The sequence below is a fragment of the Rhinatrema bivittatum genome, chromosome 8 (assembly GCF_901001135.1).
Source record: "Rhinatrema bivittatum chromosome 8, aRhiBiv1.1, whole genome shotgun sequence".
Classification (NCBI taxonomy): domain Eukaryota; kingdom Metazoa; phylum Chordata; class Amphibia; order Gymnophiona; family Rhinatrematidae; genus Rhinatrema; species Rhinatrema bivittatum.
In genome coordinates this window covers 95,808,624-95,834,800 of record NC_042622.1, presented here as the reverse complement: position 1 = coordinate 95,834,800, position 26,177 = coordinate 95,808,624, and the positions used below count along the sequence as shown (strand labels likewise).

Here is a 26,177-nt window from a genome sequence, read left to right as displayed (position 1 = left end):
ATCTTTTACGAGCAAGCAATAGAGTCGAAATGACCTCTTCCTGGTAGCCTCTATGCCTCAGTTTGCGCCTCTCAAAAGCCAGGCCGCTAGACAGAAGCAATCGGCCTGCTCCAAAAATATGGGCCCCTGCCGTAGTAGTCGTGGAATGTGGCTGAGACGTAAAGGGCCTTCCGTGGTCAGGAGAAGAAGATCCGCAAACCACGGTCGGCGAGGCCACTCCGGTGCCACGAGGACCACTGGACCGTGGTGATTCTCGATTCTTCGAACCACTTTTCCTACAAGAGGCCACGGAGGGAAGACATAAAGTAGAATGTTCCGCGGCCAAGGCAGAACTAGAGCATCGATTCCTTCCGCGCCGTGTTCTCTTCTGCGACTGAAGAAACGTGGAGTCTTTGCATTGCTTGCTGTGGCCATGAGATCCAGGTGGGGAGGACCCCATCGGGAGATTATCAAATCCATCGCCTCCCCCGAGAGTTCCCATTCTCCGGGATCCAGGCGTCGACGACTTAGGAAGTCCGCCTGTATATTGTCTACTCCCGCAATGTGAGAGGCTGCCAGACGCGACAGATGTCTTTCCGCCCAGTGCATTAATTTGTCCGCTTCCAAGGATACTTGAAGACTTCGTGTGCCTCCCTGTCTGTTGATGTAGGACACTGTAGTCGCATTGTCGGAAAGAACCCTGACCGCTCTGTGACGCAACCGAGAAAGGAACCCCTTTAACGCCAGACGTACCGCTCTGGTCTCCAGTCGGTTGATGGGCCAGCGGGCTTGTTCCACTGTCCATCGACCTTGTGGGGAGCTCTCCTGACAGACCGCTCCCCATCCTGATAGACTGGCATCCGTGGTGACCACTATCCACTCCGGTATGTCCAGAGAGACTCCCTGAGCTAGGTTTCGGTATTCTAGCCACCAGTGAAGACTGTTGACGGTAGCCATCGAAATTGGGAGTACCATCTGGTAATCTCGTGAAGCCGGCTTCCATCTGGAGAGCAGAGACCTCTGAAGAGGACGGAGGTGGGCAAAGGCCCATGGGACAAGATCGATAGTGGAGGCCATCGTGCCCAAGAGCTGAAGATAATCCCATGCTGTGGGTTCTCGAAGATCCAAGAATCTGAGAACCTGATCGCGAAGGGACTGAGCCCTTTCTTTCTTGAGGAATACCATGCCCTGTTTCGTGTCGAAATGTGCCCCCAGAAATTCCAGGGACTGGGAAGGAACTAGGTGACTCTTGGCATAGTTGACAATCCACCCGAGAGACTGGAGCATGCGGAGCACTATTCTGACCATCCGGCAACCCTGGTCCCATGACTTCGCACGTATGAGCCAATCGTCTAGGTAAGGGTGTACCAGAACGCCCTGCCTGCGCAAGGCAGCTGCCACCACTACCATGATTTTCGTAAAGACCCGTGGAGCCGTCGCGAGACCGAAAGGTAAGGCTCGGAACTGAAAATGTTGACCTAAGATCTTGAATCTTAGGTAGCGGTGATGATCCTTGAGAATAGGAATATGCAAGTAGGCCTCGGTGAGATCCAAGGAAGCTAGAAATTATCCTCGATGTACCGCTGCTAGAACTGATCGAAGAGTCTCCATGCGAAAACGGGGAACTCGAAGAGACCTGTTCACCATCTTGAGGTCCAAGATGGGACGAAAAGTACCCTCCTTCTTTGGGACAACAAAATAGATGGAGTAATGACCTCGACCCCAATCGTAGGGAGGAACAGGTGATATCGCTCCCAGTCTGGAAAGTCGGTCGAGAGTGGAAGCGACAGCTTCTTGCTTGCAACTGGATCCGCAAGGAGAGAAAAGGAACCTGTCTCTGGGAGGATGGACAAAATCCAATGCGTAGCCGTTCTTTAGAATATCCAGGACCCACTGGTCCGATGTAATTTGGACCCACTCGCTGTAAAAGAGAGAGATCCGGCCCCCCAGCCGGGGAACCGGGTCGTGGGTCCGACTGGCATCATTGATTTGCCTTGAAGGAGGAGGAATTAGAGGAACCCCGTCCCTGACCCTCCCTGCCGGGACGGCGCCCTCGAAAGGGCCGGTTCCAGGAGACTGAACGAGAGGAAGGATTCCGAGGAGCTTGTTGACGAGTGTTTTGTGTCCTCCGCTGATTCCTGTATCAAGATCTGGAAGAAGAGTAGGAAAACCTTGAGGATCGTGGACGATCTTCTGGAAGCTTATGAACTGAATTCTCATTCAAAGATTTAATGATCTGATCCAAATCTTCCCCAAAAAGAAACTTACCCTTGAAAGGAAGGGATCCTAGGCGCGTTTTAGAGGATGCGTCCGCAGACCAGTTTCGCAGCCAAAGTAGGCGTCGAGCTGAGACTGCCGCTACCATAGAACGGGCGAGGACTCTGAGAAGGTCATAAAAGGCATCAGCCCCATATGCCATCACGGCCTCCAGCCGATCCGCCTGTAGGGCCTCAGCATCTGGTAACTCCTGTGAGGTAAGCAACTGCTGTACCCAGCGCAGACCTGCTCTCTGAGCAAGAGCACTGCAAATGGACGCTCGCATACCTAGTGCGGAAACTTCAAAAATCCTTTTGAGAAAGACTTCCAATTTTCTATCCTGAGTGTCTTTCAGAGCCGTACCTCCCGTGACCGGTATGGTAGTGTGTTTGGTCACTGCTGATACTGCCGAGTCCACGGCAGGAACTTTGAGGATGTCCAGAAAATCCTGTGGGAGTGGATAGAGCTTCTCCATAGCTCTACTAACTCTGAGGGTGGCCTCAGGAGTATCCCACTCACGGGAAATGAGTTGGAGAAAAGAAGGATGAGTTGGAAAAGCCTTGGCCAAAGGTCTTAGACCAGCAAGGAGAGGGTCACCCTTCCTAACGTTTGGTTGTGGTCCAACAGGCTCTGGTGGAGGGTCGATGTCCATTTCCGTCAGAATATGAGGGATCAAGTCCTCTAATTCTTCCGATTGAAAAATGCGTAGGATCCTTGGATCATCTCCCTCAAGATGGGAAAGCAGAGTGGGGTCATCGCCTGAAGGATCTAACGAAGGGTCACCCCCTGGACACCCAACCGGAGCTGGAGGATCCTTGGAAGGTTGAGATGGAACAGCAGAAGGAGAAGAAGTTCCTTGAGAGGGGGAACCCCCTAAACGAGCCAACTTCGGAGGAGAGGAACCAGGAATGTCCGAAGAAGCATCCCTGAAATGAAGAAAAGCTTTGTGCATTAAAACAATAAACTCCGGAGAAAAAGCAGAGAAACCTCCGGAAGGGGCCCCCGAGGCCTCACCCTCCCGGTGTCCAGAATCTGCTAAGTTCCGCTGACTCCTCGAAGGAGGTGGTGGAATAATCGGAGAATCCTCCTCTGATAACCCCGCTTCGGAGTCTGACATTAAAATGGCCGCCGTTTCTGTGCTGATCGGGAACGGGGCCTGTCGTTTTCTTGAGTCGCGGTCAGAAGTTCTCTCGGCGTCCCCCTCAGTAGGACATGTCTCCCCGTCGGGGAGGCAGTCCGAACAACGCCCCTCCCTGGTGATTTTAACTCCCTGCCGGCCGCAGGCCACACAAGCTGCCGAGCGCGGCATTGAAAAAAAACGCTGAGGGGAGAGAGGGAGGGGCGAACAAGCGCGGCAAGATTTGCCTCGCGCTGAGAAAAGCTGTGAGAAGTGAAGAAAAACTCCCCCCTGTCGACCCGAAGGACTGCCGGGGAATCTCCTTCCCGGCAGCCGGCGGCCCCGGGGAATGAACTTCGCGGGACCGCGGGTCGAATAGAGAGCGTTGTGGAGGGAGGAGGGGGACGTATGGGGAGAGGCTGGACCACCAGCATGCACCCGCGGTCGAAATTTCGACGAAGAATACGCTGAAGTAACCTAGAATTTAATAAAAAAGAAAACACTTACCCCAGCCGAACACAAAACGAGAGAAAAGAAAGAAAGAAAGAAAGAGAAAAAGGCTTGTAAACAAGCCCCGGTGAGGTAACAAACCGTCACTCAAACCGTAAGTTTTGTGAAAGAAAAAAAAATGTATTTATTTTTTTTTGACTTTCCAATTAAAGAAATTAGTAACACAATAAATATATAACCTTTTACTTGATCCCTTAAAAGAAAATGAGAGAAAAAAACAGTAATAACTAAGACAAAGTTGTGGAGAACTTAAGTCCCCCACCCGCATCTGCTGGAGTCAGAAAGATACTGGGGATGGTGACGTGGGTAGTGAGGTAATGTAGCACCTCCTCCTAGAAATCTGTTCTGACTCCATCTGCTGGATAGGGAACATAACCCATCGTGTGGAATGATCCTGGTATGTACAGGGAACATCAGCTTCAGTGAAAATATCATTTGTTTTGTTCTAGAATTATGAAATGACCCTTTTCTCAGCAAAGGTGGGCTTGTTGTGTTGCTGGCTTTTGTTTCCAACCAGCAGTTTCCTTCTCCTCCTTTCCTTTATACTTCCAGCTCAGTTGGAACCAGGGCTGAGATCTAGTTGCATTCACAAGTAACCAGGGGTTTTTATCTCCTTACTTTTATATCCCCTCCTGACAATTCTGGGCCAGGAGCCATGCACCCAGGCTCCTTCCAGAAACCTGCAATTACAAATAGATTGCCAACTGAGAAAACAAAAAGCTGAAAAGAATGTATGCTCAGTTCAGCTCTGCTGAGCTCCACAAAAGAAAATACACACAGAATTACATGTTTCAAATATACAAAACTTAGATATTTCTACAATACTGGCCCAAATAGGTTTTCAACATAATGTTTCCTGCTTTAATTGCTTTTGGGATATTAAGCTTGTGTGATAGTTACCCTGAGTAAGCTGGGCCTTTTGGCCCTACTTTAAAACGGTATTTGTTGTTGCTAAAGGCAGTAAGATTTGTTTTACTTATCTACTTAATACAGTGGGATAGACACAGAAGACATTGTAGTAGTCCTTGTGCTGCTAATGCCCTTTCCAGAAAACTAAATGAGGGGTGGGAAGTAATTTTCAGAAGTGGCTTGCTGAGCCTTACAAACCTGGACCTGTCTGGCTTGTTCCAGCAATGCATTCTCTTACTGACACGGACCTGACACCAACTGGCTTTCACCGGGACGTGCTGGCCATTTTAAAGTTCCTCTCCGTGCCATGATTTGTAAACAGTGCCAGCTAAAAGTTTTTGCTTTAGAAGCTGAAGTGTCTCTGCAATAAGCTACAAGGCTACATAGAAATGAGTCTGCTCAGAGAGAGCAACATGCCAAACCAACTGGATAATTGTGTATATATAAAACGTGCCATTCTGTATGGCTTAATAATGCTGCAGGAACAAATCCTTTTATTCTGTGTTCTTGGCAAAGCTCTTCAGTAAACACCAATGCCTGAGGAAGTAGTCTGCACTTCAGTCTCAGAAGATATGAGACCTACTTAAAGACATTTGAATAATCAAACATTAGTGATCCTTCAGCATCAGTGCTTCCTTGAACTACTTACAATAGTCTTTCCTTGCACTTGTTTTAATTTCAGAATGAACAGTTTCTGAAAAAAAATCTGTTTACTCATAACGGACAGAACAAAAGAAGAGACAGGTTGAGATCACAATATAAATATAAGTTAAAAATATATATTATTTGTACTTAATAAATAAAAATGACAAGGTGAAAGGCTCTAGTACAGAAGTAGCAGTGCACATTAGCAGAAAGCTGCATGGCTCTGAGGCCAGTGCAGTAACATTTTTCCCCATAAATTGGGTACCCAGTGTGGTAGGAGGCCCGTAGTGGGCACAGTCTTATAGTAGGACTTGGAAGCCAGGAGACAGAAGTAATCTGAAGATAGGGTCGAGTTCCAGAAACATTCAAGAGAGTTTTAAAATCTGAAGTTTCCAACTGTCTATCTAGGAAACTAAGCCACTTTGAGGGCAATCTTCAAAGGGACTTCTGGGGGTAGAGTAGTGCTTTATTTGCACACACGGCCCTTTAGAAACTGCGTGACCAATACGTACGTACGTTTATACACATAAAGGAGAGGCATTGCAGGGCGTGGAGTCTGGATGCGGAGGGGACTTGTGCATGTACTTTTTCTTGGCAAAACTGTGGTGCCAAATAACAGATGAAATTGTGTGTGGGTGTAGTGTTGCTGGGATACTTTTCAAAGTGCACTTATACACACAAGTCCGCTTTGAAAAATGGTGAAACTTATAAGCATATTTACCAGCACATTGTTACAAAATTGCCCTCTTTAAAATTCAGACGACAGAAAGAGACTTTCATCATGATTTTATTGTCATGCTGCTCAGCTATTTCAATGAAGATGGGTTAGCCAAGGCAAATCAGGTGATTTTTTTCTTTTTCTTTATTGATAACAGGAGCATCCATCCTGGGGCACGTGTTCCCTGGGATGATCATGCACAAAGCACTAATGCAGCACTATTATCCTCTCCCAAACTAGCTCAGCCTTCCTTATGAAAATTTATGTTGACTGTTGAACTGAGCATGCATGACAAGAAAGTCACAAAATTTGTTCATACAGTACAGTGAATGATTACATTACATATACATTTTAAATTTAAAAACAACTTCCCAGAAGCAGGTACATTTGAACATTTAAGGTCATGAAGATATTGCTGCTTTACATATGTATACATTAAAAACCACTGTTGTATAAAAATAAACTTTGCAAACTGGCCCTCCAGTGGGAAAAAAAAAATACAAAGCTCACAATAGTTCTTTCACCTCTAACATAGAAAGGAATCATGTTCTGAGGTCTGCTTCTTAAGAAAGCATTTTAAATCCGAATGCTGTTATTAAAACATAGAAGAAAATAGTTTTAAACCAATAACGTGAATGGATAGGACCTGCTAAGTCATAGAGAACCCTCCTCTATACAATATCAAGTAAATTTGAAATGGGCTATGCGTGAGGCTGGGCCTGGTGCGTGCTGCACGCATTTTACAACGGGCCCGGCCACGCTCATAAACCCCGGTACGTGCCGAAGTGCCAGGCCTCGCCAAAGGAGTGGACCAGGCCAGCACCATTTGACGCTGTGATGGAGAAGAACGTACCAGCAGCTGGCCAGCACATGGAGATTACTTCTATACCAGAGCGGTAAGTACCAAAATAAAAAATTTGGGGATGGTTAGGTTTAGGGGGCAGGGAGGAAGATTAGGTAGGGGAGGGTAAGGAACTGGGAAAAAAAAGGCCAATCTCATCACCGCGCATTATTGGAAAATTCCCCCCCTCTCCCGCATTGTGGGCCACCCACACATGCGCACGTGGCCATCAGTTTTCATAACATGCGTGCGCCGGCACACGCATGTTATAAAGTCGGCACATTCATGTGCATGTGCACACGCTGCTTTTAAAATCAACCCCTATAAGTTCACATGTTTGCTGCAACTTTGATCAGAGGCTTATTTTAGGGTACCAACAGTAAGTTATGGGAAAACGCAAAATATACTTTTACTAGTTGCTTTCAATGTACCTTCTGTAACAAACCGTTCTGAAGACAGAAATCAGTTCTGAAATCCACAGATTTTCTCAAGGATTTTGCTATTACTAGATTGAATCAACTACAGGCAAAAAAACAAAAAACACAACTTTGGAGAAACACCATTCGCCCATAGACCCTCCTTAAAAAGGGCCTGAATACTATATCAGCATCCCCAAAGCTTATTTGCGTCTGGTTTCAGTCCGCAGGAGATATGTTTTGGCCGCTGTAGTCTAGTGCAGGTGTTTGCTCCACTTGGAATTTCACATCTCATTACACAGTCAACTCAATACTTTGCTGAGCTTCCAGGATCAGGAAACCGTACAGACCAGGCTGGATTTTTGGTCTTTTTGTAGCTGGCGCTTCTGTAGCTCCCTTGATATTCGTCTCTTTATTCCTAGTAAATATACTTCTCTGTCAAATTGCCCTGCAGCTAAAGGAATGCTAAAAAAAAAAAAAAAAAAAAAAAAAAAAGTGAAAAAGAAAATATTGTACAAGTAACACTCATGCATGGTGTAGCTTGGAAAATCTTTCCTGGCTTCAAGGTCATCACTGAATGTTCTACTGAGGCTTCTTTCCTGGGCACCCTACTTCGGGGTCCGCCCACCTCACCTAGAAATGCCATTGCTGGCGGTAGTTTGCAAAACCTAGCTCTAAGATGGTGGCCAGAGAGTCCCACACACAGTCTGCAGGCAGGATGTCTTTTCTACACAGCTGGAAGCACTATTTGTTTGATAGGGTTTCAAGGCAGCACTGTTACCGAACCTTCAAATCTACTGTGCAAGTGTTTTGGGGGTTTTTTTTCTGCCTTTTGAGCACTCTACAAAATCTGTTGCTATGGTGGTCCTTCCCCACTAGAGACCAGCAGAATACTGGGCAGAAGCGACTGCTGCAAAAGGAGTCAGAGGTGGAACAGAATGTCACATGACAACACCTTCCTGTCGAGTCTACTGGTCTTATTATGCTCTATGAAAAAGCACACCAATAAATTAGTCAATATAGGTTACGCCAAGTTGCTTATATTAACAACTTTCAAGGACTTTTGTACAGTATTGCAAACTTATTTTCTCAAACTGACTACTGTAACTCTATTACTGGGTCTTCCCACTGTCTTTTAAAACCTTTACAATTATTAAAAAATACTTCAGACTCTTATTAGGAACTAAAAAATTTGATCACATTACACCCACAATCCCAAATATATTACAAAGTATTAATGCTAATATTCAAAATAATTCATTCCAGAGATTCTAGTCTGATTGGCGTAAAATTACAAACTACACACACCTCAGCGAGCACTAAGATCCCAAACTAGAGGACTACTGATTGTTCCAACAATACAGAGCGCACATCTAACCCAATTAAGAGACCGTGTGTTTACTATAGCGGGTCCAAAGCTTTGGAACTCACTACCCGAGATGTTAAGTTTGATACCAGATAGAAAGGTGAGCTAAAAATACAGCTGCTTAAAAATGCATAAAATCATACTTAAAATCAACAGAGGGTAAGAGAACTATAGTATCAAGAAGAACGAGGGTTTAATTTGTAACAAAATGTAACGAGAGCAAGGGAATTTCAATACTAAGAATGATGAAAGCTCTTTGGACTGGAAGAATGTAAGGCAGATAAAATGAAACATGACTTACAACATGCTGATTGCTATTATAATATTTTCCTATATCATTCGTTATATTTTTTTTTTAGTAAGCAGATTAATTTGTATTGGAGCATTTCACTCTATATTTATTAAGTTTGTTCTAAAATTATGAATGTTAATTTTGTAAACGATTGCGATGGAGAAGGTACAGAGAAGGGCTACCAAAATGATAAGGGGAATGGAACAGCTTCCCTATAAGGAAAGACTAAAGAGGTTAGGACTTTTCAGCTTGGAGAAGAGACGGCTGAGGGGGGATATGATAGAGGTGTTTAAAATCATGAGAGGTCTAGAACGTGTAGATGTGAATCGGTTATTTACTCTTTCGGATAATAGAAAGACTAGGGGGCACTCCATGAAGTTAGCATGTGGCACATTTAAAACTAATCGGAGAAAGTTCTTTTTCACTCAACGCATAATTAAACTCTGGAATTTGTTGCCAGAGGATGTGGTTAGTGCAGTTAGTATAGCTGTGTTTAAAAAATGATTGGATAAGTTCTTGGACGAGAAGTCCATTACCTGCTATTAATTAAGTTGACTTAGATAATAACCACCGCTATTACTAGCAACGGTAACATGGAATAGACTTAGTTTTTGGGTACTTGCCAGATTCTTATGGCCTGGAGTGGCCACTGTTGGAAACAGGATGCTGGGCTTGATGGACCCTTGGTCTGACCCAGTATGGCATGTTCTTATTGTGATCTTGATATGGAACGGCGGTATATAAAAACATCTAAATAAATAAATAAATGCTCCCTGAGCAGTAGCACTCCACAGGTCATGGCTGCTGGTGAATGTAGTAAGACAATTTTCTGCATATTTAAGCATCTGCCAAGGAAACTTGTTTCTTCCCTGATGACGCTCCAGCAAACCTGCTCAGTCCACTGGCTGTCTCATCCTGCTGCAAGGGTTAGCACACCCGCAAGAAATCCCCAAACTACACAGAAAGCAACTTGTTAGTCCAAACTATTCTCTTGTTTTGGTTGGGTATAGCACTATACCCCAGCCGAGGGCAGGAGGTGGCATGAAATACAGCGGCTACTTACTTGTCTCTTCCAGGCCGGACTTTCACCTGGAATATCCCAAACACTGGCCTATGGTCAGAGGTCTTCAGCACTGAGCAAGAAGCATACTTCACTACCTGGATGTCATCTTTGTGACGACATCTGTATATAACACGATCCTTGGGAAAGAAGAAAATAGAAAAGAATGTAAGTATTCCTTACATGTGTTCAAGCAAAAAAAAAAAAGTTCTAGAGTGGTATGTGGCACTGTGATGAAGGAATAACTTCCATTAAGAATTTATTCACCTTGCTTAATCAAATAGTGCTGTATGCAGAGAGTAATGTTCACTTACATAACAAATGGTAGAAATGCTATAAACCTTTTTGCATGGCTGCTCAGACATTAGTGGCAGAGCTTTCTAGACATTTGCAAAATGCTTTACACGTGTCCTATGGATGCACAGTAAGGATAAGCTGTAGCATTTTTTAAATTTTGTTGTAACAGCTACATTTGCACAACCAGCTTATTCCAATACAGTAAACGGGGCTGCTCTGGAAAATATCATTCCAAGCAAGTCTTACAGTATAAGAAGGCGTTCTCTGCTTGGAGGTGGAGTCATACGTATCACAACCGATGTCAAACTTGTATGTGGGAAGGAAATGGATAGCAGCTTCTTGGAACCCTTTGAAAATTGATCCTGCAGAGAAGATGGCAACATAGGAAAAATGTTCTACTTTTTACAGACCAATATTCCCCTTCAAAGTCAGGCAACAGCAGCCTGGGGGTCGGTTCAAAGTGGGATGATATCCCAATGAAGATAAAAATGCAGAAGACAAATATGAAAAAAAGGAGGGCGGCTGAAATAAGAATATTGCAGATTTTTTGTTTTAGTTTTTGACTATGTGGACAAATGAAAAGGGTTACCTCAGGATCTGCACTGGGACACGCCAACAGTCTCAGGCGACAGCTGGCACACTCCGTAAAATTTCAAGCTCAGTCAACAGAACCAGGACTTGAGGAGCATAAAGTTTCTTACCATCATTCATTTCTTTACTGAGTTGATCGTACTGCAGCAGCCGAGGTACGTTGGTATCTGAATCAAGTTCTAGGATGCTGTTCACTCCCAGACGATCCTTACTTAGTCGGAAATTGAAATCGCCAAACCAAAAAACTTCATCAAATCGAGTGGTGACATCCGCTACAAGTCCAAAGGGAAGCATTAGCAAATTTGCATTTCTGTGCAATCAAAGGACAGCAAAAGGTAGGATGTATGGTTAGGAACTGCAGGGTTCCAGTCCTGGCTTGGCTACCAGGTTGCTTACAAGAATATAAAATGTGCTATGCTGGGTCAGACCAAAAGGTCCATTCAGCCCAGCATCCTGTTTCCAACAGTGGCCAGTTCTGGTTAAAAGTACCCCGCAGCTCCTACACAGCCTAGATCTATCCCTTATAGGCAGGTTTCCCAAGTCTGCTTGGCTAATAATTGTTTATCAACTTTTCTTCCAGAAAAAGATATAACTGTGTAATTCACTGTGTCTTCCTTATACACTGCCATTTGCCTGCACGACAGCTCACAATCAAAGGAGGTTAGAATTTGCTGTTTGTGTGTTGGTCACTCTGTCATGCTCCAGAAACCATAACAGTGGTGACTTTTCTGGACATTTATAAATTGAATTCATTTCCTTAGGGTCTACTTTGGCCAAAAACTGGTTCTTAAACTTTATTTTCATTGCATTCTGTGTTCAGTTCATTTTCTATTTGTCACCTCCTGTAAATATGGCTAAAAGTAGGCACACTGTGGAACAGTTTGTGTTCTTTTAGCTGGATTAAGGGAAGGCAGTTTCACACAACCAATGAAAGTACGTAGATGTTTTGGAAACTTGTCCTCAAAAACAGTAAACGAGAACCAAGATGAAGCAGAGAAAAGATGACAGTTGAATACAGAAAGTGCAACCAGATGAAGGGAAAAGAAAACAAATGAGCAAGGAGGATGCAGGCGAAGAGAAGAAAGAGAACGCAAAGGATTTGCAGAGACAGCAGAAGACAGGCTGAAGGGGGAGACAACAGAAGCATCAATGAAGGTGATGCTGTCAAACAGAGCAGTGGATTAATGAATGCAGTGTGCTAATTTGATAAAATATTCAAATCCATTCACACAGTTTTGTTCAAATGTTTGCTGTTTGAATGCTTATTAGTGATATTTACTTTCCTTTTTATTTTTGTTTTCTCCAATTAAAAACACTACACAGTGCAAAGGAACACTTACATTTAAGCAATGAAACCCGAAACTAAAGAGCAGTAAAGGCCTGCCAGTGAGCTGGAGAAAATGACACCCAAGAAAAACCACACACCAACTCCTACTACTCACAAGGGCTGGAGTGATACGGGTTGGTATCTGGGAGCGTCCTGGGAAGCTGAAGTGATTCGATGATTTTATTGTAGTCTAGTATCCTCTCATACACCTTTTCATCTCCAGCTGATCAAAGAAAAGGGAGACTGTCAAGGCAGGAACCCACACACCAAGCTCTTTTGTACTATGTTACTTGGCACATTGTTGTAAACAACAGCAGGGGAAGAGTATCTGTCTCTCTGCCAAGCTCCTGAGCTGTGCAGTCCTAGAGGCCGAAGGTTCAGCACTCCTGTGTCACTTATCTAGGAGCACTAACATAGCAACCACATTACTTTGTGCTGTTCCAAGAGGAAGTGCATTGTTTGCATGCAAAAAATAGATTTTTGTTTTGAAAATTGTATTTCCATTAAAAACTAATGAGAATTTTAAAACAAACTTTTAGGGACTACCGCAATCCTGGCACCCATCTAAACATGCTGGAGACAAAGCTGTACTGAAAACCTCTTTCTATTCAATGTGACAAGAAGATTTCTATTCCAGGAAACATCAAGCACTAATTATATGTAAGAAAAAAAACCCAGCAACGATCTTTCCAAACATGATTTCATTGATATACATGATGAGTAAAGTCATGCGGTGGTCGTATTAGTCCACTTCTGTTAAGGGTAGTAGCAGCTGGCACTGAATCCCAATTGCTACTACCCTTAACAGAAGGCTTGGGGGTTGCCTGCATAGAGCGGCAGATGCTATCCCCTTAAAAAAATAAATAAACTTACTTGCTGGGCAGACTAGATGGTCCATAAGAAAATTGGTTCTTACCTGCTACTTTTCATTCCTATCGTACCAGGGATCAGTCCACATTATGGGTTATGCCTCCCTTCCAGCAGATGGAGACAGAAAAACTTGAAGGGCAACCTCACTTAACCTGGTGTGCCTCCTGCATCCCTTTAGTATATAGATTATCGAAGCAGAATAATAGTTAACCGTAATAGCAACGAATTAAGCAATAACAGAACTGCAATAATAAACGTATAACATGAAAAGCAACCTGTATCGTTCTCTTTCTTAGTATGCTGCAATAAAAACCTGAATATGCACGCGTGGACTATTGAAATACCCACACCCAATCTACCCACTCCTAATCCTAGGGCAGGTGTCCGGACTGATCCGTGGTACTACAGGAACGAAAATTAGCAGGTAAGAACCAATTTTCTTTTCCCTGTAGGTACTCGGATCAGTCCAGACTGTGGGATGTACCAAAGCTTCCCTAAACCGAGTCCCGCATGAAGTACACCACTGCCAAAATTGCAGCTTTCTGGAGCCTGAACGTCCAAGTGGTAGTGGCGAGCAAATGTGTGGAGCATCTTCCAAGTAGTAGCTCTACAAATTTCTTGTGGCAACACCAACTGACATTCAGCCCAAGAAGCCGCTTGAGAGCAAATAGAATGGGCTTTCAGACCCTCAGGAATGGGTCGACCTTTACAAAAGTACGCGGATAAATTGGCCTCTTTCAACCAGCATGCAATCATTGGCTTAGAAGCTTTCTGACCTCTCCTGGGACTGCTCCAAAGGACAAATAAATGATCTGACAGTCTGAAAGAATCCGTGACTTCCAAATAGTGTAACAGAGATCGGACATCTAAACGACGAAACTCTCTTGCGTGCGGGACGTCATCCGATAAATTAGGAAAAGCCGGAAGCTCAACTGACTGACAAATGAAAAGATGAGACCACCTTTGGCAAAAAGGACGGGACTGTTCGAAAAGAAACTAATGAATCAGAAATTCTCAAAAAGGGTTCCCTGCAAGAGAGAGCCTGTAATTCAGAAACTCTGCAAGCTGAGCAGATAGCCACCAAAAACACCGTTTTCAACGTGAGGTCCTTTTACCATTGCCTTTTTAATGGGTTCAAATAGCCGATCGCACAAGACGCGATGTACCAAATTAAGACTCCACGACAGACATACAGGATGGATGGGGGGCTTCAAGTGCCATGCTCCTCTGAGGAAACGCACCACATCTGGATGAGACACTACCGAGCTGCCAACCAGAGTGCCTAGGGCCGTTACGTGTACCTGGAGGGAATTAAAAGACAAGCCCTTGGCTAAGCCATTTTGCAAAAAACTTAACATCTGAGCAATAGAAGTGTGTCTGGGAACAATCTCTCACTCACGACACCACGTCTCAAAAACTCTCCACACCCGGACATATGAGAGAAAGGTAGACGTTTTTCTGGCTTGCAGCAGCGTAGTGATAGCCTCCTCCGAATACTCTTTCTTCCTCAATCTCCTCCTTTCAAAAGCCAGGCCGCTAGACAAAAGCAAGCTGCCTGGTCGAAAAATATAGGACCTTGACGAAGAAGATGTGGAAGATTTCCAAGTCATAGTAGCCCATCCACTGCCAGATTGATTAGATCCGCGAACCACGGACATTGGGGCCATTCTGGAGCCACTAGAATCAAGCTCCCCAGGTGAAATTCTATCCTGTGAAGAACCTTGCCCACCAGTGGCCAAGGAGGGAACTCGTACAGGAGAACTGAGGTTGGCCAGGGAAGTACCAGCGCATCGACCCCCTCTGCGCCATGATCTCTTCTGCGACTGAAGAAGCGAAGAGTCTTGGCATTGTCCCGCGTCACCATCAAATCCATGTGGGGAGTCCCCCACCTGCGAGAAATTAGATCCATTGCTTGGTCCGAAAGCTCCCACTCTCCTGGATCTATGGGCTTCTGACTTAGGAAGTCCGCTTGTATGTTGTCCTTCCCGGTGATGTGAGATGCCACTAGCAGCGCAAGATTTTCTTCCGCTCAAGCCATGAGCTGTTCCGCCTCCTCTGCTATGGCTTGACTTTTGGTGCCTCCATGAAGGTTGATGTAGGCCACCATTGTCGCATTGTCGGACAGAACGCAGACTGCCTGATTGTGTAGACATGGGAGAAAGTGTTGCAAAGCCAGTCGAACCGTTTTGGTTTCCAAACGATTGATCGACCAGCTGGATTCCTCTGGGTACCAGCTGCCCTGAACTGAATGAGACTGGCAGACAACTCCCCAACCGGAGAGACTAGCATCCATGGTCACCACTATCCAGCTCGGAACTTCGAACCAGGCTCCTAGGAAGTCCATCATCTGCAAAGGGACATAGTTGCTCTTGGCCTGATTGATCACCCAGCCGAGCGATTCTAGGAGACTGACCACCTTGCTAATAACTTCTACACAGCGATCCATTGACTTTGCTCTGATGAGCCAGTCATCCAGGGAGGGATTAATGAGAAGGCCTTGTCGCTGCAGAGTCGCAGCTACCATCACCATGACCTTGGTGAACGTGTGGGGGGGGCGGTAGCGAGACCGAATGGTAGGGCGCAGAACTGGAAATGCATTCCTAGGACCATGAAGCGAAGAAACCTTTGCTGATCTTCGGGAATGGGTATGTGCAAGTACGCCTCCATGAGGTCCAGAGAAGCTAGAAACTCGCCATTGCGGACCGCCGCGATCACTGAGCGCAGAGTTTCCATGCGGAAGTGCGGCACCTTGAGAGCCTTGCTTACTTCTTGAGGTCCAAAATAGGCTGGAAGGATCCCTCCTTCTTTGGGACTACAAAGTAGATAGAGTATCTCCGCATCTTCCACTGCTCCGGAGGGACCGGCTTCACCGCCCTGAGAGAGAGTAAATGGTCGAGGGTCTGACGAATAAGTCTGCCTCTTGGCCCATGCACCACATCGGGATATTAGGAAGAAGTCTTTGAGAGGCCGAGCAAATTCCAAAGCGTAGCCATGTTCTATAATGCTTAGCACCCACTGATCGGAAGTAATTCTGTCCCATGCCTTGTGGAACTGGGATAAGGGACCCCAACCCGAGGGATCGAGGGATGGGCCGGCCTTATCTCATTGAGTCGTCTTGGAGGCGAGTGAGGAGGAAGATCCTCCCTCCCGGGAGTGTCCGCGGCCTCGAAAGGAAGTGCTCCAGGTTTGGGGCCTGGCCATAGGTTGCCGCTGCCCTGCCGGCTGCTGCGGACTTTGCCGAAACCTATGCTGCCCCCGAAAGCATGAGCAGGATAATGGAAAACCTCTGGAAGATTTCGGTCTGTCCTCTGGCAACTTGTGAATCTTGTTTTCACCCAGGGACTTTATCAACTGCTCCAAATCGTCACCGAAGAGAAAACCCCCTTTAAACGGCAGAGCCCCAAGCTGAGCCTTGGATGACACATCCGCTGACCAATTACGCAGCCACAGGAGATGCCTTGCCGATACTGCGGATGACATGGTGCAAGAGGAAGTGCGGAGGTCATACAGTGCATCAGCGCCATATGCCACTGCAGCTTCCAAGAGTTCTGCTTGTTCAGACTCTCCCGGAGGAAGATCCCTGGACATCAGCAATTGTTGGACCCAGCGCAGGTTGGCCCGCAGTATGTAACTAATACACACTGCCGCTCGAATACCAAGGGCCGAAACCTCAAAGATGCGCTTAAGAAGGACTTCCAGCTTCCGATCCTGGAGATCCTTGAGAGCCGCTGATCCTGCGACCGGAATTGTGGTCCTCTTCATAACAGCTGATACCGAAGCATCTACCTTGGGGGACCACAGGAGCTCCAGCGACTCCTCAAGCAAAGGATAAAGCTTATCCATAGCCCGACAACCTGCAAGCCAGCATCCGGAGCGTCCCACTCCCGGTTCATCAGCTGCTGAAGCATGGGGTGGAAGGGAAAAACTCAGGTCGGCGCTCGCAACCCCGCCAGGACCAGGTCCACAGAATCCTGCTGTGGAGCCTGAGGAGGGAGCTCTACTCCTAGCTCTGAAAGGACTGTGGGAATGAGAGGTTCCAACTCCTCTCTATGAAACAGACGGATCACTATAGGGTCAACTCCATCCAGGGGAGCCTGCTTCCCCTGCTCCTCTTCAGATCCCCCACCTGCAGGAGGGAGAGAAGAAGCCACTGTGGCCGCAGCCCCACTGCCCAGAACCTTCGGAGGGGCTGAACCACTTAAAGCCATGAAGCCCTTCAACTTTGCAACCTGGAGAGACACAGGCAGCTCCTGACGCTTGGCAAACTTGGGGGATGGTCCCTGCGGAAGTCTCAAAGGCAAAGCACCACTCTGTGGAGACAGAGAAGCCAAAAAAGCTTTATGTATGAGGAGGACAAAATCCAAAGAAAAAAGATTAGGACTGACCTCATCCCCACCTGGGGAATCGGGATCCTCATGAAAAAAGTCCTGGTCCGGATCTGAGGGATCATCAGGACTGGCAGGGACTGGTGATAATGTTGAAGGAAGCTCCCCTGCCCCTGCCCCCATAGCACTTGCCTGAACCTCAGCAAAAGTATTCAAAATGGCTGCCGTTCCCGCGCTGAGAGGGAATGGCAGCTCCCGAGGTGCAGATCTTTTAAGTGCACCTTGGGGCTTCCCCTCCAGGAAGGCAGTGGGAGCAAATGCCTGACCGGGAGAGCCTCGAGGAGGACATAAGAACAAATTGCCATGCTGGATCAGACCAAGGGTCCATCAAGCCCAGCATCCTGTTTCCAACAGAGGCCAAACCAGGCCACAAGAACCTGGCAATTACCCAAACACTAAGAAGATCCCATGCTACTGATGCAATTAATAGCAGTGGCTATTCCCTAAGTAAATTTGATTAATAGCTGTTAATGGACTTCTCCTCCAAGAACTTATCCAAACCTTTTTTGAACCCAGCTACATTAATTGCACTAACCACATCCTCTGGCAACAAATTCCAGAGCTTTATTGTGCGTTGAGTGAAAAAGAATTTTCTCCGATTAGTCTTAAATGTGCTACTTGCTAGCTTCATGGAATGCTCCCTAGTCCTTCTATTATTCGTAAGTGTAAATAACCGAGTCACATCTACTTGTTCAAGACCTCTTATGATCTTAAAGACCTCTATCTTATCCCCCCTCAGCCATCTCTTCTCCAAGCTGAACAGCCCTAACCTCTTCAGCCTTTCCTCATAGGGGAGCTGGTCCATCCCCTTTATCATTTTGGTTGCCCTTCTCTGTACCTTCTCCATCGCTACTATATCTTTTTTGAGATGCGGCGACCAGAATTGTACACAGTATTCAAGGTGCGGTCTCACCATGGAGCGATATAGAGGCATTATGAAATTTTCTGTTCTATTAACCATTCCCTTCCTAATAATTCCTGACATTGTTTGCTTTTTGACTGCTGCAGCACACTGAGCCGACGATTTTAAAGTATTATCCACTATGATGCCTAGATCTTTTTCCTGGGTGGTAGCTCCTAATATGGAACCTAACATCGTGTAACTAAAGCAAGGGTTATTTTTCCCTTGCGCTTGTCCACATTAAATTTCATCTGCCATTCGGATGCCCAATCTTCCAGTCTTGCAAGGTCCTCCTGTAATGTATCACAGTCTGCTTGTGATTTAACAACTCTGAATAATTTTGTATCATCTGCAAATTTGATAACCTCCCTCGTCGTATTCTTTTCCAGATCATTTATATATATATATATATTGAAAAGCACCGGTTCAAGTACAGATCCCTGAGGCACTCCACTGTTTACCCTTTTCCACTGAGAAAACTGACCATTTAATCCTACTCTCTGTTTCCTGTCTTTTAACCAGTTTGTAATCCACGAAAGGACATCGCCTCCTATCCCATGACATTTTAGTTTTCGTAGAAGTCTCTCATGAGGGACTTTGTCAAACGCCTTCTGAAAATCCAAATACACTACATCTACCGGTTCACCTTTATCCATGTTTATTAACCCCTTCAAAAAAAATGAAGCAGATTTGTTAGGCAAGACTTCCCTTGGGTAAATCCATGTTGACTGTGTTCCATTAAATCATGTCTTTCTATATGCTCTATGATTTTGATCTTGAGAATAGTTTCCACTATTTTTCCTGGCACTGAAGTCAGGCTCACTGGAGCCTTTTTTAAATATTGGGGTTACACTGGCCACCCTCCAGTCTTCAGGTACAATGGATAATTTTAATGATAGGTTACAAATTTTAACTATTAGATCAGAAATTTCATTTTTGAGTTCCTTCAGTACCCTAGGATGCATACCATCCGGTCCAGGTGATTTGCTACTCTTTAGTTTGTGAATCTGGCCTACTACATCTTCCATGTTCACAGTGATTTCGTTCAGTTCATCTGACTCATCACCCCTGAAAACCATCTCCGGAACTGGTATCTCCCCAACATCCTCATTAGTAAAAACGCAGGCAACACAAAGATGGCCGCGGCATCGTGTGCGCTGAAAAAACAGTGAAATCGCGATGAAAGGGAACGGCAGGGAGCCCGAAAACACGGCAAAATTGCAGCGGAGCTGTCAGTCTGCAGCCGACCAAAAAATAAACTAAACAGGCTTCTCGTCTCTTCTTTGGGTTTTTTTAAATTGGGAGATTTCCATGGGATAAGAGAGGGACTGGACCATCGGTAATCTCTCTCCCGGCTTCCTACCTGGCTGGAGCCCCATGGGGTAACCAACCCCAGCTCCCAAACCTGCAACCAGGGGGGATGACCCCACAGGATCTACCAACCCTCTGTGAGGACTGAAAGGTTACTCCTGTTTGTTCTGGGGTATTTTTTGTTTTTTTTCTGCCTGCTTGATTCAAAGCTATAAAGCTTGCTTGCTCTTTTTTTTTTTTTTTTTTTAAAGGGAAATAGCCTCAACCCTAGAATCTGGGCAAGACTACAGGGTTTGCCCCATCTCCATCTGCTGGAGACAGAGAAATACTGAAGGGATACAGGAGGCACACCAGGTTAAGTGAGGGTGCCTTCAAGTTTTTCTGTCTCCATCTGCTGGGAGGCATAACCCACAGTTGGACTGATCTGGGTACGTACAGGGAATGTGGTCTTTAATTGCTGTGATTCACTATGTTATAGAAATAAAGGACAACAGACAAGCTGTGAGCAAGACTTTTTATTGGGACTGATCTTGAGACTCACATGTGAAATGGGAGGTAATGAAGAGAATAGAAGTGCCAAAGAACATGAAACAAACACCCAGGGCTCCTTTTGTCTTGATTTGAGAGAGGATACGTGTGGTCACTGTGGCGTATTCCACTTCTATAAAATAAAGGAGGAGAAGGTGAGAGAGAGAACATCTTAATACAGAAAGCAGCCTCACAGAACTAACCATGCGCATAACACATTCGCTTGGTCACCATTACTTACTTAAATAACTGCATTTCTGCTCATTACAGAATGACAGTGAAGGTCTGAATAATCTGATTTGAAAACAAAGAAATCATTTGCACTAAATGTAGCCCAGCCAGCCTCAGCTCCCGCCTTATTTTGCAGACAGGTGTCCTGAGTGGTGCGTCATGGTAAAATAGCACCATCCTATGTGTACTTTCTAGTTATTTGCACACACCACTGCCTCCTACTAGCATCATCAGATCTTACTGGTATCAAGCTTATCCAAACTCGGTTCTCGCTTTTTTGACCAGGGCTAGTTTTCAAAATATTCAGACTAACATGGTTCTAAGCCCAATCTATGTAAATGTAACTCATGAATATTCATTGTGTCTATCCTAAACACCGGACCTGGTTCCCTTTGAAGCCTGCCTACAGGTGTGCATGTTAGTTAGATATGCCCATGTGCATTTGCACATGAGTGGCCAAGCAGGGTCCATCTGAAAATCAAATGTACATGGTCCGTTTTCCTTCCTCCCACCTAAAAACAACTCTGGTTCAAGGATCCCAAGGTCCTGCGCTTGGGAACCGCAGGTATATACATGGCCTGCTTCCCCCTCAGCTCCACTCGCAGAAGCGCGCACCTGAGCAGAACCAGATGAGGTCTCTTCTGATGAACACAGACAAGTAGAGTACGCCGTGTGAGGCGGAATGCAGCAGCACATAATGGGGCCCAAGTGTCTCCTGCAGACGAGTCTCCCACTCTCGCCTACAGGCAAGAGACAGAGACAGCACAACATTTATTTATTTAAAAACATGGGAGCGGCAAAGTCATGAAACAAGCTTATGACTTGCTCTTTCTTAACAAGACAAAGTTTAAGTATGGCTTTCACTTGACATTAGTAGAAAATAAAAATGCTTAATTAGCCTGCAGTTAACAAGTTAAAGAGCAGTTAAAAAGTTCTCTCTACCTGTCCGGACAGCCTTCCTGAATCCCAACAACATACATATCGTGCACAAAATCATCATCAGCAGGCAGCAAGAAATCCACCAGATTATCAGGGAGCTCCTACAAAAAAGGAAAGGAAAAAAGGGGGAGGCAAGAAATTAGGGGGAACAAACTGGCTTCAGTTCCTTGGAGGAGTTTTGTTTTCTTGTGGATTGCTGTGAATAGCCAACCAAACAAAAAGGTAACAATCAACAGGTGGTGGATAATGCAAAACACAAGATATTCCTCTGCCCAGAGAACAAGTTACAGAATCACTGATGGTCTTAAAAAGCAGACAGGAAACCAACATCAAAAGCAGAGCCAAACCTTGTTTTTTTTTCTTAAGCTCTTCGAGACAGTTGTGAATAGCCTGCATTACTGCAAGTGTACACAATGTTCAGAAGGCAGCTACCTGGGTAACTTCCCTTTGAAGCCTGCCTACAGGGTGTGCATGTTAGTTAGATATGCCCACGTGCATTTGCACCTGCTATTTCCATGCCACCTAAAGACAACTCTGGGAATGCTCTTTTTAACCCGGCTACAACTATAGGTGCTGTGGCATCCAGCACGCACTTTTAGCCGCAGTGAAGGGGACAAAATTCAAGTAGGATAATCGACCTTGGGAAATTGTTATTTATCTGGGAAGATCACTCTGAAAATTGCCCTCTTTATTTAAAAGGCGCACAACAGAAGGAAAACAGTCCATCAGAGACAAACTTGTAGTTGCTTAAGGACAAGTGAAATCCTGCGTGGATATGGGAGAGACACAAGAGAAATGGCACAAAAGAACCTTGAATATCACGAAGTCTGTGAGAAGAACAAGTGTCCAAAAGCAGGAAGAGGGCAAAAGAAAACTCTGCCATCCATGAGGGATATGATTAAGGAGACGTGATGGTTTGGTAGCTTCTGCCGAGTGTCGTCTTCATGTGTGCTTATTGCATGCACTTAGTTTTTATTTTTATTTTGTGGTCTGCTTAGGGCAGCATGTGCTGCATTGAATGCAATAGAAATTTATATAAATAGACATGCAGTATCAGGCTTCCTTATCACATGCCTGTGAAATATTCAGACTGGGGCTTCTGAATCCCCTGCTGTATACACTAAGGGCCTGGTTTCAAAAATTGGGTTTTAGACATGTAAAAGCACTTTACTCGAGTAAGTGGGCTTTTGAAAATTGCTAAGATATATGCCTTTGAATTGTCCACAGGATTTACTTGTGTAAGTGCACTTTACTCACATAAATAACTTTTGAAAACTGCTACGATAGTATGTACAATTGGGGGGAGGAACTCTGGTTAGTTGTAAATGAAGGCACGTGGCACCTATAGCCCAACAGAGGCCAGTACTGATTGAGCTGGAAGCCCAAAGGAGCAGGAGGAAAATGAGGACCAAAAAGAAAGAATCATTCTGGGGGGTGTGGACCATTATTCTTATGTCATGCTCATAGGTTTTGTTTCACTAGAATCCCTTACTGTGAACAAAACCCTTAGGAGGTCATTTTCAAAGTAGTTGTGCATATAAATGTAACATTCCCTTCCTGGCTGCGTGCAGCCATCATGGTGACTGTCCTCAGCCAGGGACCAGAAACCATAGCTCCCTCCAAAACTTGGTTAACCTGGATCCCAACTCTGGCTGCTATGTCTCACCGCCGAGTAATAGCTTGGCCAGCCTGGGGTGCAAAAAACATCCGAATCGGGAACTGAACCCAAGTCCGCCTGCATGACAGTGGACATCACTGCCTCCAAGCCCCCAGGCCAGCTGAATGTCAAGTGATTGTTTCAGGAGATGTCATCTTCCACTGCTACACTTTCGAATAATAGAAGGACTAGGGGGCACTCCATGAAGTTAGTAAGTAGCACATTTAAGACTAATCGGAGAAAATTATTTTTCACTCAGCGCACAATAAAGCTCTGGAATTTGGTGCCAGAGGATGTGGTTAGTGCAGTTAGTGTAGCTGGGTTCAAAAAAGGTTTGGATAAGTTCTTGGAGAAGTCCATTAACGGCTATTAATCAAGTTTACTTAGGGAGAAGCCACTGCAATTAATTGCATCAATGGCATGGGATCTTCTTAGTGTTTGGGTAATTGCCAGGTTCTTGTGGCCTGGTTTGGCCTCTGTTGGAAACAGGATGCTGGGCTTGATGGACCCTTGGTCTGACCCAGCATGGCAACTTCTTAAGTTTTTATAATGCACCAATATGAAGGTGATTTCCTCTGCCAGGATAGGAACAATGCAAGTCATGGAGTACCCACCTTGGCCTTTTAACAAACCAACACCTACCTTCACAGTCCCACTTTAACAATCACACACTCATTCTCACCAGGCCGCTGAGGTCTTACCTTCCCCACCCTCCTCCTCCTACCAAGACTGTAAGATCATTTTATAGTTTTAAAGATGATTGGAAAACTGCTACAAGACAACAAATTGCCAGAACAGAAACAAAATCTTGCAAGACTGAAGACAACAGAGTTTGAAACGGCAAACCAAGTGACATCAATGGCAAATTGTGCTGTATATTGTGGGAGCAGAGTCACTTGTGCCCAAACTCTCTTAACATCTCAAAACAATGGGACTTTGGTCTGAATGATTCTTTTACAGGGTCATTTTCAAATGAAATTGCTGCAGTATAATCTATTGAATTGTCATAAGGTTTTACCCACGTTAAGTGCATTTAACACGGGTAAATGGGCTTTTGAAAATTGCTACAATAGTACGTTACATTTTCCTTTGAAAATTACCCTGCTAATGTTCGATGCTAAATTGGAAAAGGCAGTTTCCCTTTTAATTCTGGAGTCAATTCAATGTGTATGGTTTTGACTACATCAATGTGTCCTCACGTGTTGGTTTATTCTGTAAACAGAGGACCTAACGAAAAGATGGAAAGAACGTCACACATGCAACCAGAAATAAATGAAGTCTGTTGTGGATCATTCTCAGGGGAGATAATGGTAGTCAGACGAGAGCAGCCACAGGAAAAAATTACTGTTGCAGAGCCAAGATCTCCAAAGCACCTTCAGTTACTAATGTGATCATCCAGAGGCCCTGCCTGCAGTACATACTACATTGCCTTGCGATTTTCTTACCGTCAAGCTTTTATTCTTTTATAGACTGCACTAATCTTACAGTAGCAAGGCTAACCAGACTGCTCAAAATCTCGGCTCTGCTACTTCTGTGATTAATCTCCATTTTGTCTAATATATTTTATTTCATATGGGGTAAAATGTCAAAGACTTAGGCACCTTTTATGCAGGTAAGAAGAGTTAACCTGCCTAAATCAGTTAAGTGGAGTTTGAGCTGCATGAAAGTGAACACATTTTTCCCCTGTATGGAAACAATTTATTTATTTAGGAATTTTTATATACTGAACATATTATGTGAACTTCACGTCGGTTTACATTGCAAACTTGGAGACAAGGCATTAATGCTTTGTCTCAAAAAAACCTTAAAATTAAAACAGCAAATAAAACCCTATAAAATCACTTAAATCTCATACTCTTTCTATACTGCCACATTACAAAATAATAAAATACAATACTGATCAAACCTACCTAATCTACTGATAACCTCATTAAGATATTTAAAATTATAAAATCAAAACCTTCTTTATCTAACTAAATTTCAGGGGGAGTCACTAAAAGGATGTTATTCTGCCGTATTAAAAGCCTGTTCAAACGGTCATGTTTTTAGTGGTTTCTTAAATGGTTGTATTCTAGCCTCTAATCGAATATTTACTGGTAGCAAGTTCCAGAGTTTTGGTCCCGCTAAAGAGAGAGCTCTTTCCCTCACTGCATTTAGGTGAGCAGATTTAAGTGAAGGAACCGGGAGTAAAGCCTTGCCTAAGGATCGTAGGTTACGGGAGGGTATACGGATACGAGGAGATGCGTTTAACCATTCTGTGTTGTTGCCATAGATGGTTTTATGAATAAGAGTCAGGCATTTGTACTGAATACGGAAGTAAATAGGTAGCCAATGGAGGTCCATCAAGATGGGAGTGATGTGATCGAATTTCTTAGAATTTGTCAGCAAGCGTGCGGCAGCATTCTGCAAGAGTTGCAGGGGGCGAACAGCCGACAATGGAAGTCCCAGTAGGAGAGCGTTGCAATAGTCCAACTTAGATAGTAAAAGGGCTTGGAGGACTGCTCGAAAATCGTTACTATGTAACAAAGGTTTTAATTTCTTCAGAATTTGCAATTTATAAAAACCCTCCTTTATTGTGGTTTTTATAAGCACCTTTTTTTTTTTATAAGCAACTTTTTTTTTTATAAGCAACTTTTTTTTTTTTTTTTTTATATAAGCAACTTTTTTTTTTTTTGTTTTGTTTTTATAAGCAACTTTTTTTTTTAGAGATATAGGTTTTTAACGACGCACCTATATCTCTACAAACCCAACTTCGTCCACACTCATCTGCCAGACCCATCAGAAGCGCCTACAAAGGCACATTAGTCGCAGCTCCGGCCAAATCAACACTAAGAAAAAGAGCACTCTCCACTGCGGGACCACACCAATGGAATGCGCTCCCACCAGACCTTCGACTCGAACCCAATCTACCAGAGTTTAAAAAAAGGTTAAAAACCTGGCTATTCAGGCAAGCGTTCCAATTCCCAGAGTGTAACTAGGCACCTCCTCCTGTCTCTCAAATCCAACCATTGCAGGGTGTCACTAACACATT

The 26,177-nt window shown here is 44.7% G+C and overlaps 1 protein-coding gene across 2 annotated transcripts in view; it reads right to left on the bottom strand.

Annotated features, from left to right (window-relative positions):
- Window positions 1-5,530: 5,530 nt before the first annotated feature.
- The window catches only part of INPP5E (inositol polyphosphate-5-phosphatase E), a 42,547-nt gene continuing 21,900 nt past the window's right edge, over window positions 5,531-26,177 (bottom strand). For both annotated transcript variants that reach the window (XM_029612486.1, XM_029612484.1), the window contains 8 exons: window positions 21,493-21,590; window positions 21,166-21,290; window positions 20,333-20,452; window positions 12,440-12,547; window positions 11,108-11,269; window positions 10,653-10,768; window positions 10,113-10,249; window positions 5,531-7,856 (listed from right to left, as the gene is read on the bottom strand). In XM_029612486.1, the coding sequence (XP_029468346.1) occupies window positions 7,724-7,856; window positions 10,113-10,249; window positions 10,653-10,768; window positions 11,108-11,269; window positions 12,440-12,547; window positions 20,333-20,452; window positions 21,166-21,290; window positions 21,493-21,590 (999 nt within the window). In that variant the 3' untranslated portion in view covers window positions 5,531-7,723. The remainder of the gene's footprint in view (window positions 7,857-10,112; window positions 10,250-10,652; window positions 10,769-11,107; window positions 11,270-12,439; window positions 12,548-20,332; window positions 20,453-21,165; window positions 21,291-21,492; window positions 21,591-26,177) is intronic.